This window comes from Ambystoma mexicanum, chromosome 4q (genome assembly GCF_040938575.1).
Source record: "Ambystoma mexicanum isolate Mex_15411 chromosome 4q, UKY_AmexF1_1, whole genome shotgun sequence".
In the NCBI taxonomy this organism is placed as follows: domain Eukaryota; kingdom Metazoa; phylum Chordata; class Amphibia; order Caudata; family Ambystomatidae; genus Ambystoma; species Ambystoma mexicanum.
In genome coordinates, this window is record NC_090928.1 from 178,019,970 (window position 1) to 178,034,987 (window position 15,018).

Genomic DNA, 15,018 nt, shown 5'->3' on the forward strand with positions numbered 1-15,018 from the left:
GCATGTAGGGTTACTGGGGGCCATTATGACCCTGGCGGTAGCCGTGCTGGTAAATACCGGCACGGCTGTGGCCGGAGTCATGAATTTACCGGCACCCAACAATGGGAACTTACCGGATCATTACAGCCCTGGTGTTCCAGGTAAATCCCCATTGCCGGGTGGCAGTAATTATTACTTCCGATTAATGAATGGTGCTGGTGCATCCGTCAAGGTCTGCGAGCGGGTGCCGCAGACCTCGTAGTTTGCCGGTCTGGTAACAACACTGTTACCAGACCGGTAAACTTGTAATGAGGCCCACTGTGTTCTTGAGACCACCGTTTTGGTGCTATGCACTTTCTGCAGGCCATTCATAGTGTGCTATTTCAGGTCCTAAATGACACATCTTGGGTACTGTATGTAGTTCTGCAGGTCAGATCTGCTGTACTGTGCCATATTCAGGAGACAACATATTGAGTATTGTCTCCAGTCCTACATGCCACATCTGTAGTATTGTGTCTACGAATAGAAGCAATATCTTGGATAGTGTATCCATTCCAGGAAGAGCCAAACACAGTGTGCCTCATAGTGAAGGTCTTATCTTTGTAAAGTGGGTCACCTGGTCGCTCCTCTCTCTCTTTTTTCTCCTGTCTCTACATTGCACTATGGGCTTTCTCCCGTTTCTCCCCACGCCTCTCTCTCTTACTGTTCCATCCACGTGTGCAACTCAATACATGACATAACTTCTCAGTATATAATGTATAATTTCCCTGTGCTTTTACATAAATGGTTTAATCTTGATGTATGTCCCTAACGGCCCTTTCTACGGTATAATTGCTTTTTATATCAGCTTTGTTTTTTGTATTATCACAGTTAGGTTTATTGAGACATTTAACAAAAATGCCTTTCAACAGTTTTTCAACATTGTACATATGTGAGACTCGAAGGTTAGTTTTCACTAGAAATATCAACAAGAGGAACATTCTCATGGATGGTACACTTTGCTTCCGAGCTAGGTTCATGTTTTACGTATCCCATTCATGCATAGATACAAAGCGCCAAACATGCATCGCTTGATTTTAAGCCTGACTTTAACCAGAAGGTTTGGAAGAAAAAGTTGCTGTCGCTCCATTGTACACTGTTCGGCACAGAGTATATCCGCAAGGGGCATTTTGTTCATGCTGAATGTCTACCTAAAATGGAGACTTAACATGACACCCGCTTTCATGGGCTGCCAGAATCTATTGAAATACTCTTACTCTAGGCATGAACTATCGTCTAAAGATGTTGAGGTAATTTATTTTATTTATTTACTTATACCACGCCGACAGCCTGCGGGTATCAGGGTGCCACAAAAACACCCAGAGACTAACAACTAGGACTGGATGGAGGCATTAAGTTTAGTGAGTCAGCAGTGTAACTCCAGGGGAGAGAACCAAGGGGGGAGGAGTTATCTAAAAAGATACTCAGTTTCAAGCCAAACACCCTATCCTAATGAAAACCGCCCCTCTCCCACGCGAAAGCATCAGCACCCAATTGTTATTAAATGCACCCTGCTCCCGTGCTGGAAAGCACGGTGCCAGCACAATAGTGGGGCGCATTTCATTTCAACAGGGTACCTGCCGCGCCTTCTGCCACCACGCCAGCTTGGGGGAGCCCTTGAAAGACTCCCCCGAGCTGGCGTGATGGGCGGCTAATGGAGCCCAGGGTCGGTTGCCCGGGCGGCCCTGCCCTAAGGCATGGACGTCCACAGTATTTCATATCCAAAAGAAACATGTGATGATGCTGAAGATCTGCCCACGTAGGTTGAATATTCATGTGTCATTTGGACATAACAGCTCTTTTTTAATCGCCTGGAACAACCGTTTCATCAATATATATTGCCACTATGTTGTCCCAAAAATATTGCTGACAAAACTGTTAATACAGCTGAGCAAAGTGCTGTCTCATGTCACACTCGAGGCCTCCTTGTCATTTAACAGAGCTCCTTGTACATGCATGCTCTGCATAGACAGAGTAGACACCTTCTCCACCTTGCCGTGTGGGTTAGTGACTACCGGGATTCTCCTTTATTAATAGCCTTCATGGTGGCTTTGGTCACAGCAATCGCTTGATCTGGGGTATAGATACCGGCTCGATATTTTATAAAAGTTACAGACAACGCCCGATAATATGGCAGAAGACAGAACATTAGTTTATAGCGATGATTACGCTGCCGCACTAATGACAGTGATTTCCATTCTTAATAAAGATGACTTAGCAGATTCCACTCCAAACACAGATGAATGGAATGAATTGGTACAATTGAAGAAAAGCCTCACATGAACTGAACTATATGGAGCAATCATGTTACAGTATTTGAAAAATAAAGCACTTCCACAGGGCCTTACTGTCATGAACGAACCAAGACTTTTTCTCGAAAATGAGAAATTCCGAATGCAGTGGAGTTATATAGCAAATCGATGTGGCCATGATTAGCTGATTTTAATTATAGATATGGCCAAAGAAACAGCTTTAAACATTGAGATCGAATTGCTAAAAATTGAAGATAATATCAAGAAGCAACTACCATTGGAGGCCTACAAGAAAAGATTAAAAGAAATTGAAAAAGAAATGAATGATTTCAAACTAAACAATACCAACGAGAGAATACAACGTTAAAAAAAGATCTGTCCCGATTTGCACATGAAAAGCGCTCCCATATGTAAAAGCAGAATATGTGAATAAGACGTTACAACAAAGTGGACCTAACAGAAGAATAAGATTTAGAAATACATCATACAGCACCAGTAATGATAGCAGTGATGCAGATGAAAGTGGAGAAGGACATCTACTGGTAACAAACAGACAAAAAGAGGCCGAGGACAACCAATGAGATGCTCTGAGAATGGGAATAGAAGAGGAAACCAAGGCTGTTTTTTTATATCAGGCTCAGAATCGCAGCAATTGGGACGAAGGAGCAAAACAAACCCGGAGCGCAAATCGCTTTTGATCAACCTCTCTGACTATCGACCTTCCCTGAATGAACAAAAAGTGCTGAATAAAGGATTAGGATATGTGATCACTAAAGAACATTATCCCTTTGAGTTCCGAGTGGAACTCAACAAGCTATTAAGAAAAATCCACTTATGGGAATTTTTTGCACAGGAATCTGCCGCAGGTAGTGAAAAGTTGAAAAATCATACAGGACTACGGAACCCCTCCACCTCTGCCCTCCTGACAGGTAGTGAAAAGATAAAAAATCATACAGGACTACGGAACCCCTCCACCTTCTGCCCTCCTGCTAGTAGTTTCTCTCCAGAATCTTTGGTTTTCGAAAGAAGAGTGTATGTGGATATAACAACCCTAGAGGCCAACCAACAAAGACCATTTCAGAACCTAACTAAGGATGAACAAAGCGCGCTTAACTCCCTGGCAAATAACCCCACTATCATAATCAAGAAGCCTGATAAAGGGGGAGGAATCGTGATGCTTAACCGGACTGATTACATCACTGAGGGCCTCATTACGAGGTATGCCGGTAGCCATGCCGCTATTGGCGGCATGGCTGCCGGCAAAACCGCATCCGTGTCTGTGTCCTCGGAATGAGGACTTACCGGACCATTCCGAGTTCGGATGGCCCGGTAATTCCTCACTCGAGGACACGGACACGGTTCATCCCCATTTCCATTTCAGCCCCCGTAGGGCTGAATGGGAATGGAAGAGGGAGTAAACAACGGGCCATTACGAGATGGCCTGTTGTTTGCTCCCTCTTCCCCTCGCAGGACCCGGTATGCACGCCTGGTTTTCCCCAGACGTGCTTAACGTGTCCCGCGAGGGGACCTCGTAATGTGGCGGAGCGGGTTGAACGGCGCCGCAGCCTTTTACGGCGCCGTTTAACCCGTTCCGCCAGGGTCGTAATGAGGCCCTGAGTGTGAAAACCAATTGAGTAATAGTCACTATTACAGATGATTAAAAGAAGATCCAACGAAGGAGCTTTCAAGGTTGATTACAGAAAAAGTTACTAAAGCCAAAGATCGCGAATGGATTTCTCGACAAGAAGCAGATTGTTTGATCAATACTAAACCGACTATCCCTATTTTTTACACTTTGCCGAAGGTACACAAGACTCTCACTAAACCTCCTGGTAGACCGATAATGGCAAGTATTAACTCTGTTCTAGAACCACTATCTACTTTTGCGGATCATTACCTGAAAGGCTATATCCAAAAGATGACCTCGTATCTGAAAGATTCTAGAGACGTGATAAACATCTATGAAGGTCAGAAACCACCCTCCTATTGGGTTTCGACATAGTGTTACTGTACACGAATATACCACAACAGGCTACCCTAGAGGTGGTGGAAAAAATCTTACTAAATAGAACTGACCAAGACCCTGTTCCCACCTCCTTCATAATGTGGTGTATAGAGCTGGCCCTCAAAAGAAACTACTTTGAGTACAATGGGACGTATTACCAACAAATTGAAGGCACAGCGATGGGGGTCATGATGGCCCCTAGCGTTGCCAATTAAATGTGGAAGTGTTTGAAAAGACCCATATATATATATAGCGGTACTAATCGATTTCAATCTAACATCAAAAAATGGAACCACTATATCGATGACATTCTGGTGAATTGGGAAGGAACAAGCGAACAAGCTAATGAATTTTTGTCATTGCTCAATAATCGGAATCCCCACCTACAATTTACATTGACTATAGGAAAAGAAACCATTGAGTTCCTTGATCTTACGATCTTCCACTCTAATGGGTCTCTGAAATTGAAACCATACCATAAACCTACGGATAAGAACTCCCTGCCCGAATATAACAGCCATCACGTTAAACATTTATGGGACAATTTACCTTTCGCCAAATTTCTACGTCTTAAAAGAAATAGCTTGCACACCAGTAGATATGAAACAGAAGCAAATCTACTCAGTAAGAAGTTGAGACAGAGGGGTTACCCCAAAAAACTGATCAAAAGGGCAGCGAAGCGTGCATTTAATAATAATAGAGAAGCACTATTGGAAGAGAAGCCTACAAAACCAAAAGATGAAAGAATTGTGTGTGTGAATACCTTCACAAATCTGAGTTTAAAAATCAAGAATGTGATTGCTAAACATTGGAAAGTATTTGAAACCTCCAAAACCCTCCTCCAGATGCCCCTTTTTGCCTACAAAAGAAGTAAAACTATTGGCAACAGAATAGGTGGGAGCCGTTTGAAACCACTAACAATGTAACATGCCTAATTTGACCACTCTTTGGGGTCTTCCGCCAGCCACTGGCAACTATCCCTGTGGAGAATGCAGAGTTTGTAAACTTACTAGCAAAAGCAAAGAACTTGACATAGGTTTAACCCGGCCCTGGGTACAAAAAAAACCTGACCAATTGCAGCACTGAGCATGTGGTATATTTAATCACATGCGGATGTGGACTCCCATACATGGGGAAAACGATCCGCAAAATAAAAACTCGGATCATGGAGCACCATAGTTGCCTTAAAAACAAAACTGACAATGCTCCGATGGTTAAACATTTTATGCAGGCAAACCATGGACATGAAGATTTTACATGGACCGTACTTCTTACACTGAAAGGAGGGAATTTACAAACACTAGGAAACAGACTCCTTAGGAAAGAGCAAGAGATGATCTTTAGATAACATAGTGACATTCGAGGTATGAACGATTCTATTGAATGGCATAAAATTCGCCAATGAGAAGAGGGCATTTCCACTTCAATTTAAAACGCTAAGAGTAGCTGTAATATACTCAATGTGGAGTTCTCCCTTAGAGCAGACTTAGATAACTATGTGAAGTGTTCAGTGAGAAACGTGGTTATCCTCTGTTAGATGTTTTTATGACCTTTATACTGCATGATGAAATGTACTATTTTGTGTGGTATGCACAGTGACCATGATTTCCCTATGACTACGTTGAAATGAGATTGCATAACCATCCACTTATCAACTAATGTTGATGAACACCTAAATACTGTTGCGTGGTTAATTTAATATACATAATGGGAGATTGGAAAAACATTGTTAGCTAGACTGCATTTTCAACAGTGCGGGAGCATGTTCTGAGACACCATCGAATTTGTAATTTATAGCTTTTTCGTAATGTTAATATAAGGAAACTTGACCCTTCCATACCGCTTGCAGGGATTTTTTCGGAGTTAATTTAGCCATATACATCTTTACAATAATTCTCATGAAGGTCCTTAACACAGATCTGATTACATACACGGCACGGCTCTGTCTCCATCTTAAGATGGGCGCCCCCTTTTCGATGTCAGGCACTACGTCCTGTATCAAGAAGGGCCTACGCTCCGTCTCCATAGCTACTTATAAACACTGTTCCTCTGCCACGCGCTCCTCATACAGACGCGCAGCTGCCTCCTTTTGAGTCCCTGTCAGTCGTGTTGCAAGAGAACGTCGTTGCAGTCAACCTTGAGGTATGTTTTTAATAACGGATTGCTCCGGCTCCCCATATGCTTTCAGACACACATGTCTGGGACTGACACTTGCTGTGTTTCACTCGCTATAGATCTTTACTCGAGTAGCGACGCGATGTACAGTGCCGACATCCGATGCAACTAGAACTATTTTCATTAAGAAATCTGCAGAGCCCATGGTGGTAAGACATTACCCTGCGAACTTACCTTTTTCACTTGGGTACGCACGGCGTCTAGTCACCCGCTAGGACTTATCTGCCGCTTGTTTAACTTTATGTAATTCTAACGCGGATGGTACCGTAGGGGGCCCTTTACTACTGTTTGGATTACAACTCGGCCTCTGTGTGTACTGACCATGCTAAGGGTCCCTGTAACTTCCACTAAGGTGGCTGTCTCTATTCCTCACGGGTGTACCCCTTCTTTCCCCTTACTGTGGCCGGAGGTTTTACTTATGTAGACTGACCGGATCTCTAGCTATTTGAGCTGTTTTTCGAGACGGCTCCTGTAAATGTGTTATCTTCCATTAAGAGACTATACTGAGGAGTGTCACTCTTCGCCCCCCCTCCCCTTGCCTTTCTAGGGAGTACCGGTTCCTGCCCACATTGGTGGTGTTATCCCTTGCCTACAATAATCTATGCCGGAGTGGAGTAATTTCTAAAAACCTGACATCTTTTTATCTACGTCTGCTTCTTATTATCAGACTTACAGGTGAGCCATTGGCTTTGCACGATATATGCTATACCCAGATTTGAATATGCAGGAGGTCTGTCCTGTTGTAACTTTTAAACTATCGAGTAGGTTTTTGCAGCTCATTTGAAAAACACTCAGTGAGGTTTTTCATGTATTAGTTGCAGGTGAAGAGCTAGCTGGCAACCTTCTTCAACTTAAACAACCCACGTTGTGAGCCCCCACGAGCACCACGCAAGGTAATTATAACCTTACTGTTGGTCCTCCGTTCTATTTTTTAGGATATTGACAAACCCAATTAGCTAAAGTTCTAGCTCCTCATTTGTCACTTTTTCTTTTAATTCACAGGTTGCACGTGTACACCACATTTGTCCTTTGTCGAAACGATTGAATTTTAATTGGGATTTTCGTGTTTATTACATCCCTCCTGATGAAAGTTCTATGAGTTATCCCCCAAGAACTGAAACATGTCGAGACATTTTCCTTGATTGACACAGGAAAAGAACAATTCTAGTTATTCAACAATTATTAGAAACTGATTCAATACCAGTTATAAGTTGAATGTATTTTCCACTTTTTTGTTAACCAACCATCTGATTGTTAATGACAAAATCCTATGTGTGTTTTTTTATGTAATAATCCACTAAGACCCTTATTGGAAGTGTTGAGTATTTGTGTAATGACTTTTGATTATTTGTGCATTTTTAACTTTCAATATGTATGAAATTAAAGTTTGTATGTAGGCCACCATTTAAAACATTTGCCTGGGAAATGACTAGCTCCCCCACTGATGATCTCATATAATTAATACCCACCCCCATTATTGATTATAATAATTCTTTCTGCGTTATGTATGTAATAGGTGATTTGCCTTTTCTGTTGACCCCTAATATTTTTCAGGAGATGATTGTCCCCGGAGAAAAACTACGGATTTGCTTGTGTTTCTTCTAATTCTGTTGTTTAACAGGATATAAAATAAGGGCTCCGTTAGAGTGATACTTATTTTCTTATTAAACACACTATACAGTGGACATTTAAAACCTAATGCACATGTGCAGGCAGGCCAGAGGTATATGAGGTAGCTGGTGAGGCCTAGATTCGTACATGTACGCAATACACAGCTCAATTCCTCATAAGTGATAATTCCTCGTAGGCGAACCAGCAAACCCAGGCACTGTAATCCATTAACTGTTCAGATAGGTGCCTCCATATGTCAAAATGTACTCCCCCTTTCAAAGATCTCCCTCCCAGATGACCAATACACTTTCTGCTTGCGTTTGTGCACCTATACACCCTTTCTTAAAATAATGTTTTTTCATCTGTTATATCGGCTGTGACTGTACATTGTATGGTGATGGGAGGTGTTTTTCCAATGGCTCCTGCACAGTATCACCAACAAATTCTTGATTTTATTTCGGTTTTTACCCCTGACACTTTCGCACCATGAAGCCATCGTTTAAGATAGTCCAGTGCAGCCATTCCTGTCTACTTGGTGGATCAATACAACCCTTGATGGTTGTTGTGGGGGAGGGGTGGAAGAAGAGCAGCATACTGGCACTAGTCGTTAGAAAGTTGTTAGGGCACACTATTTGGTCAAGCAGGGTGCCACTTGGGATCTCACAGTTTCACCATGTACTCTGTGTTCTCAGATCAGAGCTTTACATGCAATGTATGTGCCTGTTCAGACGGCTTGGAAAATGAGTCAGCAGAAAAAATGTGTACTTTCCTTGTAAGATCCTTTTTCAGTATCCTGCACAATAGGAGATGCCTCTTATTGCACTACTGAAGTTGTGACTGAAGAAATAGGCTGCACGAGTAAGATCTGGGATGTAGGCGTTAGACCAAGGAGGCCAGAGACATTTTGCAAGAATGTTGGCCCTTCAGAAGTAATTCTGGTTTTTATTGTAGTTTGTCTGTGCTGCTATTTCTGGACATTTTTTACAACCCAATCAAATGACAGCCTTTGTTGCTTTCAGTTTTTGATCCATTGTGAGGGGACGAGGTTCACTGAGAAGAAACACGAGATTAGCATGCAAGTAGCCGAAGCCAAAGGACTGCCTAAGCTGAAGTACCACCTCCTGCCGCGTACTAAAGGATTTGCGATCACTGTACAGTGTTTGAGAAATGTAGGTAAGGAAAGTCGTATGCAGCAAAGTCAAAACATTGTCTTTTGCTACAGTGTATTAACAACTGACAGTTTTCTTTCGAAGGCCAATCTAGTATGTTATATGTAAAGGCTCCAACTAGAGAGCCCAATCCATTTTCCATCATAGCCACTTTTACATTCCTAATTCCATTCTCGATTGGGAACTATGACATTTAAATATAGCCATTGAAATGCACGCAATTCTGTGCTTTGTAAATTCAGTTACTGATGTTTAGTTTTGCTCAGTTTCTCTGCTGAAACATGTCTGGCAAGCATATTGTTGCAGGAGAAATCTAGCACAATAAGTGGTAGTCATTTTTAGAAGTGAAATATGTGGTGGAAAACCGAAGAATGGAGAATGTATAGACTTTGCTTGAAAATTCTCCTGAAGAATATTAGGTTGTGGATTTTCTTTATAAGAAAAATTAACAGAAAAATCAAGTAATCTGTTTTCACATATTTTCCAAGTAAACGAATAAACATACCTTTGTTTTAGAGTAGCAAAAATGTTAACAACTTTTCACACCTTTAAAATTGCCTTTTTGTTATTTTCCTTGTCAGCAATTGAGTGAAAAGTTGTAAGTAATTGTGTGTTCTCTTTTGGCTCATGGCCAATCAAGGCCTATCATGGAGTAGGCATCTATGTTTATTGCACACAGGGAATTGGGCAGGTAGCAGAGGTTTCGCTAAGCAGTGTTCCTTTAGAGGTTACTGTGATTGAATGATTAAGAGTAGGCCAGTTTGTGGAGAGGGTGAGATGGGGTTAGGGCATAGGAACATAGATAAGGTATGTTACATGAAAAGGTTTGTAATCAAACTAAACAATTTCATTAAAAAAAGATAAGGTACATTGCCTTGGGACCAAACATAAATATTAAAGACATTGAAACCATGCAAGGTACAGATACGATGGGGATGAGGACAGAAGGTACAGGAGAGAAGAGTAGTGGAGGGACAGACTGTGGGGTAGGAGGTGGCCTTAACAAAGAAATGAAGAGATAGGCCAGAAAAGGGGACTGAGGGGTTGGGGTGAGGGTGAGGGTAGGCAGGTGCATGGTCAGTGAAAAGGAGCATAGTGATTGTAAAGAGGATAGGTTAGGTGGGGACCAGATAGAGGCATATAGCACACTGGGTGATGCTTACTTTAAGGTCGGTGGGAGGAAGATTTGTGGCCAAGGCCTTGACAAGTCAGAAAAAGGCTGAACAAGAGTCACCCCTTACCCTGGCAACCCTTTGCCATAGACACCAGGCATGTGAGATGCCTGAACTTTCTAGTTTTAATGGTAGTTCCTCAGTGATGCAGAAATGCAGATGGGTCTGGAGGAGCCCACCCACTCCTCCTGAAACTCGCCCTTGAATGCAAACATTCTGAAACAAATTTAACACCTTCTGCTCACTCTCCAACGTCCTCACAATCAACCTTTGCAATTTAGTTTTATTGGTTTTTATTTTTTATTTTGTAGTTACACATTTTTACATAAAAAAGTAATCCAGAGTCACAATAGATTAGTAACCAAATCCCTACATGAGTACATTCTTCGATATAGATAAGGTAAGAAAATATACACACTTCAGATCCAGTTCCACAAATCCATTCCAGATTCTTTCATAAAAGTGATACTTTTCCCACAGTTGTTACGTTCATTAATCCAGTCCCTCGTTGAAGGACATCTGCCAGACTTCCATCCTCTAAGAATCAATTGTTTTACTGCCATAACAGCGCTCTACAGCTGTTTCCTTTCAGGGCTAGACATCTCATCTATGAGAATGTCATCACCCAGTATCAGAGTCTCAAAATCTGAAGCAGTGTCCAATCGGAACACTCTATTAATCAATGTGCATACCTCGTCCCAGGACGTTCCCAACCTGGTACAGTCCCATAACATGTGTTCTAATATTCCCTCTATATGCTTACACCCACAGCACATGCACGAGTCACACATTGTCAATTCAAATATCCTATCAGTTGTTCAGTATGTTCTGTTCAAAAGCGTAATCTGTCTTGCACATTCCCAACCATTTAGAGATATGAGAGGTATGTTTCTACAAATCATCTCTCTGCATCCATACCTGATGTGAGGTTTCGAGACCATTTCCCAATTAACACAGAGTTCCCTTTACTAGCCCCCAGTAAGAGATTATACACCTTAGAGGCCAAAGGGATTCAAGCATCTACCGCCACCAAGTCTCCAAGCCATTTCCCCCCGCCCAAGAACCACTCTTTCCCGTAAAATGACTTTCCATTACGCTTCACTCTCTGATTCAGCCAGATCAAAGCATTCCTGGACCATAGTGCATTTAGACCCATTATCTTAGACAGATCCATCCAACAGCGTCTCAAAAAGACTGTCAGAGGGTATGCATCCATTCTGTTGCCAGATTTGGTAGTCAGAGTAGCCCAAGGCTCCAGTGGGCAGACCAGATCTGTTCCAGCCATAGTCCAATCATTTGGCATATCCTCCAAGAAAGGCACAATGAGGCGCGCTGTGAAAGCCAAATGGTACGCCGCAAAATTGGGCACATTGATGCCTCCTTTGTTCATTGGTAATTGAAGTTTCCGCATTTTCAGCCTTGGTTCATTTTCCCAGAGATAATTCTGCAACAATTTGTCCAGTTTCCTACAGGTTCTGTTTTTAACTGGTAGTGGTATAATTTCCAAAATGTAATGAATTCTCGGGGCAGCTGTCATCTTGATCGTGTTTACCATGCCCCATAGTGTCAGTTTAAGCTTGGACCATCTCATTATCCTATACAATTTCTCCACTGCTGCCGACATGTTCCATTAACTGTCTGAAATACTTTGTGAGCTACATCCCAAGATATTGATTTTTTTCTGGACATTTACTGGAAACCTTCCCTAATGAGGTATGATTTGTTGTAGAATTATCTGATCGGCATAGCCTCGGATTTCCGCCAGTTAATTTTATAACTGAAACTCTTCCAAATCCTTCCAACCTCTCCATCATTGCCAGAAGCGAAGTCATGAGATCTTGCACCACCAGTATCAGGTCATCTGCGTAAAGCCAGACTTTCTGCTCGACCCCACCGAAATTCACACGTTTTAACCCTTAGTCATCTCTCAAGATCGAGGCCAGTTTCTCCATTGCAAGGACAAACAGCAACAGTGAAAGAGGGCATTCCTGTCTGGTCCCTCTCTCCAGTTCAAAAGGTGCCATAATGTACCCATTAGTCATGCCTGCAGTCATAAACAGGTACTCCCAGTCAATACGGTACATCAATTTTTCTGCATCCAGAGAGAGGAGCAATACATCTCTTCACAATTTACTTCCTTTCTGCTGGGTCATTATTTTTTGTCATATTATTTGATTCATGTCTAATGTTCACAAATCCCGTTTGGTTATGATTCATCAACTTCGGCATAACCTATTCGAAACGTCGAGCCAGTATCTTGCCATCTGTATTAATTAAACTGATCGGTCTATAGCTTGCCAGTAAGTAGGGGCATTTGTCTGCCTTGAGAAGCACCAAGATGTTTGCATGCCGGACAGTAGATGGAAGGAGACTCATCTCAAGGGAGCCCTTGAACATATCCAACATTAGTAAGTATGCCTTCTCTGGCAGCAACTTATAGAATTCCATAGGAAATCCGTCTGGGCATGGGGTTTTCCTGGTGTTTAGGGAATATACTGCATTCTTCAGTTCTTCAACCAAAAAATCCCTGCCCAGTAATTCTGCTTCCTCAGCTGTCACTTTGGGAATCAAACCATGATGCAACATCATCCAATTCGTCAGCAGAATAAAGATTTTCATAAAGTCCTTGAACCTTTGCAATCTTGAATTCTGCACCATTACTCAAAAGTGAAATTACCATTACTCAAAAGTGAAATTACACGCCAGTTGGTTGCATTGAAATCCCTTGTGACTTTTTACCAATGGTAACATTTCAAGAAAATAAAATCATGGGACATAGCAGCCTACAGAATAATTAACATAACACCATACTGATGCAGTGTTTCACTGTGTTAAAATAAAAAAGTCTCCATCTCAATATTAGATGACACGAAGAGTAAATAATGCTTTGTCAGGAAATAAGAGCATTAGGAGTACCAAATGTTATTATTATTATTATTTTTTTATTGGTTATTTATAAGGCGCACTATACAGGAAAATTGTGTTTCTAGGCACAAGAAGACAAAAAAGGTAGGGGGGGACATGGGACATAAACAACAATAACGGACCTACTAGGCCTTGTGACATTCGGATCGTGCAAGTGCAGTAGCAAGAAGTTCAAAGGAGGGAGGCGAGTGGGGGGGGTGAAGAAGGGCTCAGGGGCTAGGCAAGTGCTGAGGGGGAGCCCAGGGAGGCAAGTGCCAGGGGATGCCGCAGGAGGGCTCCCCTCTAAGTGCGAGGAAGTGGGGTGGACCAGGATCAGAAGGGGTGGCCAACTCACCAGGCTAGTTGGGGAAAGGGGTCCAGAAAGGCAGTGCTGTTTTGGAAGGGTGCTGATAAGACTCATAAGGAACAGACTGCCAGTCACAGCAGCAAAAGGGGGTATTATCAAGGGAGGGCAAGATGGAAGGAAATAGAGAAGAGAAAGGTCTTGCGATGTTTCCAGAACGTAAGGCGTTTTGGCTCAAGTCTAATGGGGGCAGGGAGGCCATTCCAGAGGGAGGCACCTGCCAAAGACAGATATCTCCATCCACTATCTGCTTGGACAAGCATCTGTTCTGCAGAGAGTTGGAGCTTGAGTGCCAAAGGGCTCTAGCAGGGAGGTATTCAGGGAGAGAGAGTTAGATGCAATGGGATCCCTTGTCCCAGAAAGCCTTGTTGATGATGCAGAGGGTCTTGAATTGGATCCTTTCAGCCACCTGGAGCCAGTGGAGTGATTTTAGGGCTGGAGAAATGCAGTCCCTGGGCTTGAGGCCAAGAATAAGACTTGCAGTCCTGTTCTGGATTAGTTAAAGGGGGCGAAGAGAGAAGCGAGGCAGATTGAGGAAGTGACTGTTGCCGTAGTCCAGCCTAGAGAGAACCAGAGCTCTGGAGACATTGAGCTTCTGAGGTAAGGTAAGGAAGGGGCAAATGCCTCTGAGGAGGTGAAGTTGAAAATGTGCCTCCTTTGGTAAGGTCCGTAATGTGAGGGGAGAAGGAGAGATAGGTGTGAAAGATGAGATGTTGCAGAGCCACAGCGATAGGATGGAGCCCTGAGGGAAGCAGCTGGTAGAAAGTGAGATGGAGGAGAGGCAAGAGCCCAGTTGCACCTGGGAGGGGCGATAAGATAGGAAGGAGGTCAACCGGTCCAGTGCCAGGTCCGTGATGCCAAGGGTATCATGGAGCCGTTTTATGAGAGTGGCATGCTTGACCGTGTCAAAGGCAGAGGACCAATTAAGGAGGATAAGAACAGAAGGAGAATTGGAGTCAAGGTTTGAGAGCAGCTCTTCACAGGTGTTCAGGAGAGCAGTTTCTGTGCATATAGATGCTCTGAAGCCAGACTGGTGGTCACGGAGACAGCCAACAAATTCAGTGTAGGGGGTCAGTTGGGAGATGACCAACTTCTCCAAGAGTTTTCCCAGTGGGGGTGGGGGTTTATGGAGATAGGGCGGTAGTTAGCCGGTCAGGAGGAGTTGACTGACGGCTTTATTTAGGAGTGGGTGCACAAGGGAGTGCTTGAGGGAAGGTGGGAAGAAGCCAGTGGCAAAGGAATGGTTAGAGAAATCAGCCAAGGCAGGCGTGAGACAGGAAATGTTGTCCTTGATAGTTCTGGAGGAGCAGGCGAGCACCTGTTTGGAAGAGACTTTCATAGAGCGGAG

The 15,018-nt window shown here is 43.1% G+C and overlaps 1 protein-coding gene across 4 annotated transcripts in view; it reads left to right on the plus strand.

Annotated features, from left to right (window-relative positions):
- The window catches only part of AGPAT4 (1-acylglycerol-3-phosphate O-acyltransferase 4), a 1,136,585-nt gene that overhangs the window by 862,618 nt on the left and 258,949 nt on the right, over positions 1 to 15,018 (plus strand). For all 4 annotated transcript variants that reach the window (XM_069607695.1, XM_069607692.1, XM_069607694.1 and 1 more), the window contains one exon: positions 9,081 to 9,234. In XM_069607695.1, the coding sequence (XP_069463796.1) occupies positions 9,081 to 9,234 (154 nt within the window). The remainder of the gene's footprint in view (positions 1 to 9,080; positions 9,235 to 15,018) is intronic.